The following is a 6,494-nucleotide window of genomic DNA, read 5'->3' as shown; positions in this document are numbered from 1 at the left end:
AATGGTACTAATGGTCGCTATCAAACTAACTACACTGGCTGTAGATTTTGCGGAGGGCTTAAGAAGCCACGATCCCAAACATTGACCCCAAAATTTAGAGCCAAGAATTAGATGTACAACTTAGCCATAGATGTCCAACTTACTCATATGGAAACTTTCATATTAAATCACCCAGCATGGCGGACAATACTACGTCATAGTCACTCTGTAGTCATGGCAACTGTTCTGATTCGTTCCCAGAAGTCCCCCCGTATGACGTCCACCTGCCGTATGAAGGCGAGGCGTGCGGAGAGTTCATGTTCACCATGCTGATGGAACCTCTGGCAGCCGCCGGGTACAACACCTACACAACCAAGTACTACCTGCCCGGACAGGTGAGTGTTACAGCAACTGTTACAACATTTACACAACCAAGTACTACCTGCCGGGACAGGTGAGTGTTACAACACCTACACAACCAGGTACTACTACTACAACTACCAGGTGAGTGCCATTACACCTACACAACCAAGTACTACCTGCCCGGACAGGTGATCATGAGCGTTACAACAACTACACAGCTAAGTAGATATGCCAGAACTTTGTGATGAAAAAATAATTCTTTCATTTACTGCAGATATTTGTAGATTCGTACTTTGTATCCTTCACGTTGTACTTTTGTTCCACTGTATGGGGGGACTTGTACGTTGTAGGGATGTACAGCACTTTATTTGTGCTTCCTTCCACTTTGTGGAAAATCGATCGATGACAAAAATCTAAAATTTGTAAACATCCTTAACTTTGCAGCCTCTTCTGGATGAGTTCATGAAGGGCGTCCAGCAGAGCAGGGTGACTGTCCTGCCGCTGTGTAGGACCTTCATGGCTTCTCAGTACTACTGGTACGTCGTGTTATCTTGATCTTTAAGTTAGTTATTCAACATGAATGGTGTAGTTTAGAGTCTAACGATGTTTTGCTATCTCTTTTTGTGCATTGTGTTCGGATGATTCTGCTGTGACACTTGTTTTGCTAATCATTCATCGTTTCTATAACAATATCGATTTGTAAAATAATGTAGATTGAGTTCAAATTGATTTTGATTAATACAAAGGAAAGATCAGTCGTTGATTTGCGTTCATCGAAGTCATTAGATTGACTTGAATGTTTTTAATTGGATTTAGCTGTTACTGTTTTTGTTGTGTGATGTTGCGACGACGCCTTCGTGGCAAAATAAAAAGGATTTTAGAAAGTTCAATTCCAATCCCACAGGTACGTAGTCAACAGCATCCACGACCGCAGCATCATCAGAGAAGGCTCGGCCATCTTCGTCAAGACGGAGGAGCTCGAGGGCTGCTCCCTGTCTCCGAAACTGAAGCCGTTCGGGTTTCTAGATTTCACCACGGACGCTGCGTACAGGGAAGCGTACCCACGCCTGTTACGCACGCTAGGGCCTCCATGTAAGTATTTTGCGCTGTCTTGCTTCTAGCATCAGTATATAATGATGACAGGCATAGGACATCGAAATGGTCTCTGAGCAGAGCACGACATTTGTGCCTCTTGCATATGAATGTTACGCCTAGCCCTACGCCTTACATCTACTTGCTTGCTTGCTTGCTGATATCTGTTTTAATACAATACAATACAATACAATACAATACAATCCAATAAACTTCAGATTTTTCGCCTGAAAACCTACCCTATCAAACTGAAAGGCGCGCCTGATGACCTGCAAGCATCGGCCAAAGTCTAAAAATCACGCAGTAATCAAGAGAAAAACGGTCGTAATACGGCCCAAATGTTTTATAGATCTAGAGTTCACAAACTTAACCTGCTGTGTTGCTTACTTAACGGCCAACTGTACATTTCTCCTTTCAGTCTCAGCCCCCCAACCCCAGCAGCACGTGCACGTACCGTCGCACGCTGACGACAATGCTGATGACACTTACGACGACGTCTTCGTCAACAACGACTTCGAAGAAGAAGACCAGGAAATACCAGGGTCTAACTTCGTGCACGCCACGCACAGGAGCTTTGACGCCGTGGGCCCACAGATCCACACCGACTTAGTGGTGCCCGAAAAAGCATTGCTGACAGCATGCAAAGGTGGGCGAATTTTTGTCTTTTAATGCGGAAGATACATGTATGTACCAATTTTTTTCTACAATGTCCTTTGAGACTGATGGTAAGATTCATCTTAAGTCACCTTACCCTACTTTACCTTAGCCCTGTACTTAACCTTAAACCACCACACAAAACCCCACCCTCCCTTCCATTCCCAACAAATGCGTTGAAACACTATTTGTCTGTTTTTTCTCCGTCCAGAGTTTGAGTGGTCCGGGTGGTCCCTGAAGGCGTTCTGTCACGACCCGGACAGTTACATCCAGCGGGTACAGAAGATCACTCCGCCGCTGAGAGATGACGTGGAAAAGGCAAGAATGACTTCTTCACTAAATCTAACTTCGATTGGTATGATTTAATAACATAACAGGCTCCATCCCTCGGTATAGACGTACTGTCTACTCTACAACTTTCGTACTTACCATCTTAAACTACAGTCAAAACTGCCCAAGAAGACCACCCAGGAGACGGAAAGAATCCGGTCTATGAAAACTTCTTAATGCCTGTGTCAATGGGAAAATTATCTAAGGTACTAGCATGCAAAAAGTGGTCACATTGACCAGGTAGTCCTTATGTAGAGGTTGTCACTAGTACAGCTTTACTGTAATGACTCTGGTACAGTTTTTACTGTAAATCGTCATTTCTAATACCTGTACAACAACAGTTAGCACAGCAAGATGTAGGAAGAAAACAACGTGAAGAAAAATTTTCCCTTTTTTTCATCGACAGGTTTTGTTGCTGGCCATCCTCCCCCAGCAGCAGACCCACCGGGGCAGCTGCATCACCCTGGCCAAACTCAGCTGCTGCGGGCTGCCCAGAGTGGAGGAGCAGGCCTTGGAGGCGCTTCTGACTGTGAGTTTGCTATACACATGTTCTATAGCTCAGTTAAGCATGTGTCAGGTAAGAAATAAGGCAGAATCGACGATTTTACCGGTAGAGATCCGCTATAGGAGTTCCTGTCGATAGGTATCCCGACCAGAGTCTCCTTCGATAGAAGCTCAGTCTGTGATCTAGATCTCTACCGGCCGGTAGAATCGTAGATTCTTCCAGATGGTAATCTCTACCCTAACACATATGTGCTTGTCCATGCGGCGTATGGAAAAAAGATATAAATCTAAAAATGCATAGCCTACGGCATAGGTTTCTTAATTTTGGTTGGTGAAACGTAAAGTTTATGGCTTTATCAGGCCCTGCTGACAACATTTTCTTCTCATATTGCTGCAGGTCATTCATCAGAACATGTTTCATCAAGGCACGGACTACGCCGAGTCTGGCGGCCTGAGTGACGTCACTAGGGAGGTGCTGTACGTCCTGTCCAATAGGGAAGCCCTGAGACAGTGGACCCGCGGCACCGCCCTTCTGCGCATGCACGTGTGCTGCATCCTGCTCATCTGCCTCCACGTCTCCTACGTCAACGGCGACATCGGTCTGGAGCTCTCTGCCGAGGAACTGAAGAAGACTCAAGCCGTCATCAAGCGCAAGTTTGAAACCTTCGAAGCGACGGATCTAAGCTTCCGGTAAGAACGTGTCCAATACATTGAATGAAAAAAGATTCATCAGTTTCAAGCGCTTATCAATTAGTGAAAATTGAATTTCAAACTGTAACAATTATTGGACTTACCCACATTGAAGAATGACTCCACTGGCAATCTTACGTGATGCAAACGATTGACTTAATCAATGACTGATGTAGTCTCGCTAAGGTGGCAGACAGCTTCTGTCTCTGTTCAGGGGTGGTACCGCTTGATTCTGTGGATTGGTTGGTGTCAACACACACCTGTTGTTAATTGTTTCTCTTCTTCTTCAGATGCCTTGCTGATTTCTACATCCACACCATCAACGAAGCTTCCAAGCGGATCGCTGGAAAGTTGATCGGAAAGTTCAAAGACCTAGTGATGCAGGTAAGTAAACATGTCATATGTAACCAAAACGTTTTATCCAAGGTTCACGATAATGGACAGATATAAACAGCTTTGTTTTTTTATATATATCTGTATCTGTACGTAGTATACGGCCGGTATAACCACCCTTCGGCGTAACACACCAGATGCTACAGGCGCGCCGCGCAGCAGCATCTGGTTATATTACACTGAACGACCTGCCACACCTAACCTTTGCACATCTAACTGCAAGTGAGGACGCCACTACTATACTTGGTGGCAATGAGTTCCACTCTACGATGGTTATAGGGAAAACGAGTGTTTGAACGCTTCAATCCTGATAATTCTGGTACTTGGAGGCATGGCTATAATGTGTACACCTCTTGCTTTTCTCACGAGGATCTGATATGATGTTCAATTGCAGGCGCGAGAGGCGAGCAGAATAAACGGACCGACAACGACGAAGCAGCTCGTCAAAGACATCTGCAGAGCCGATGAGTACGACCAGCACATCGTGCTGTCACATCTGGCTGACATGGCAAGTCTGTCTTCATCCTGTGCCAAAACACGAATCTAACATTCTGTCGCAGTATAGTGCATGCGTTAGACCCTGAATCCTATAGCTACATACCAAAGCAGGATTTCTTAGGTGCAATGTTTACTAATAAGATGTCTCTTGTCCTGTACATCCGACCATAGACGGCTTAGAAAATTGCCGCAAAAGCGCATAAAGCGGATCCAACATTTGTATGAATCTTAGTATGTCAGCATCAGCAACTTTCGACTCTCAATGGCTGCGGACATCTGAAGTTAAAACATCAGCAGATCTTTCAGTAGTCAGGTATTTATACCAGCCTCTTTCGCAGACTTTTGGAGCGGTGGCGTTTTGTGGGGGAGCGCTGATTTGCAATTTTCAACATGGGCTAGGGTTTTCTATGCCGGGAAAAGGAATTGGCCCGCCCAAATCAGTGCTCCCCAAAAGATAAATGCCACCGCTCCAGAAGTCTGCGAAGGAGGCTAAATTTTGCAGGAATTCTCTATGATCCATGGTGCACATTGCGCTATAGGTTGTAACATTCACTACTCTCTCTCTCCCACAGGCGTATGATTCAGAGACTGCCCTGGAAATCTTCCAGCGAGTGGTGTACAAACTCACGCAGACGTACGGTGGGTCCAGGGCGGACAGGCTCTTCATCCTGATCACCGAGATGTTCGTCAAGATACTCCAGACTACCAAGAGGCCAGGTAAAGGACAGTCCCGCATCATCGTGACGTGGATATATAGTTTATCTTTTGCATTGTGGCATTAGGTCAGAGCAATAGGGCAGCTATTTATCCAATAGAAGACTAGCATGTTATTGTATTAAATGAAATGTTTTTTGAGTTCATTGTAAAAAAAAACAAGGCCACCCAAATCGTCTTTTCATGAACCAATCTGAACCTTATTTGTTCAAACATGGCAAGCAATATTTTGAATGTCTATCATATGAATATCATCACAATGTAACGGACTCACTGAACATGACGTTATACATGGCCAGAATGTTTAAGATCAAAAGTTATTATGCAGCCATGGAGATTAGAATTAACTTCAACATCATCTTACATCAGATCTATGCTGCATTGCGCTTCGCCCTCCCCCTCCCACGAACGGAAAGAGAAAGACGCGGCTGGGGTTAGCCGAGCTGTGGTACGAGCAGCAGTTCCACCAGGGCAGTGCGCGCCTGGCTGTGGAGGTCATCTGTAAACTGCTGTTACATCATCCACAGGTATGGGAACTTATGAGCGGAGCTTTTACATTTATCTAAAGCGGGCAAACATTCAAATGTATGTTCAAATGAACGAAGTAGGAGTCGTTGTGGCTCTTGGTGTCAGAAATCCATTCGCCCCAATGGTTTAAGATAATGCTCAGGTACTGAAGAAACATTTCTTTCTAGTCGGAGGAATCTACTTATAATAGAGAATCACTCTCCCATGATGACTTTGCATTTATACTATCTCTCTTGACCATCTAACTGAAGTACTGTAATATTTTCTTCCAGCCGACAGTCCGTGAGACGATGGCTCGCCGTCTAGCGATGCGCCAAGGAGGACGTGCGGACGATATTGAGTGGGAGGACTTAGTTCCGATTGAGGTAGTTCCGCTCTTTCACTTTTTTGTCAGTTTTTTTTTTCAAATTGTCGTCTACTTGCTTTCATAGGTGCAAGAGAGGGAGAGAGAGAGAGAGAGATAGAAAGAGAAAGGGGGCAGACAGACAGACACATACAGACAGACAGACAGAATGTTGAATAGAATAAACATAAAGTCTAATGATGTCCGACTTCTTCATCAGGCTAAACACATCAGCGACCAGTACAAAATGCTGGGCCTGCGCATTGTCACCCACCAGCCGACACCGTGTCAAGACCTGGAGGGTCACGTGGTCTGGAAGGGGACCACGACGCACGGCAACGTTGCTGTTAAGGTATGTGTTGGCGTTGGTTTGGAGATTGATCTCTTGTCACAACATTGCAGCTGA

General features: G+C 45.1%; 1 protein-coding gene across 1 annotated transcript; it reads left to right on the top strand.

The window, feature by feature from the left end:
- The first annotated feature begins 1,886 nt into the window (after positions 1-1,886).
- On the top strand, positions 1,887-6,494 carry LOC136445136 (uncharacterized). Its single transcript, XM_066442997.1, has 10 exons — positions 1,887-2,080; positions 2,300-2,406; positions 2,825-2,947; positions 3,320-3,612; positions 3,903-3,996; positions 4,400-4,513; positions 5,076-5,220; positions 5,587-5,744; positions 6,018-6,110; positions 6,309-6,494. Exons 4-10 carry the CDS (start codon positions 3,335-3,337, stop codon positions 6,492-6,494), a joined length of 1,068 nt encoding a protein of 355 aa, XP_066299094.1. The 5' UTR covers positions 1,887-2,080; positions 2,300-2,406; positions 2,825-2,947; positions 3,320-3,334.

This window comes from Branchiostoma lanceolatum, chromosome 11, assembly GCF_035083965.1.
Source record: "Branchiostoma lanceolatum isolate klBraLanc5 chromosome 11, klBraLanc5.hap2, whole genome shotgun sequence".
NCBI lineage: Eukaryota > Metazoa > Chordata > Leptocardii > Amphioxiformes > Branchiostomatidae > Branchiostoma > Branchiostoma lanceolatum.
Note: the sequence above shows the minus strand (reverse complement) of the source record. Positions and strands in the feature narration are given on the sequence as shown.

Coding starts and splice junctions, on each gene's coding strand:
- LOC136445136 (XM_066442997.1), top strand. CDS start 3,335: ATGTTTCATCAAGGCACGGACTACGCCGAGTCTGGCGGCCTGAGTGAC. Junction 5,221..5,586: donor CCAGACTACCAAGAGGCCAG/GTAAAGGACAGT, acceptor ATCTTACATCAG/ATCTATGCTGCATTGCGCTT. Junction 5,745..6,017: donor TGCTGTTACATCATCCACAG/GTATGGGAACTT, acceptor ATTTTCTTCCAG/CCGACAGTCCGTGAGACGAT.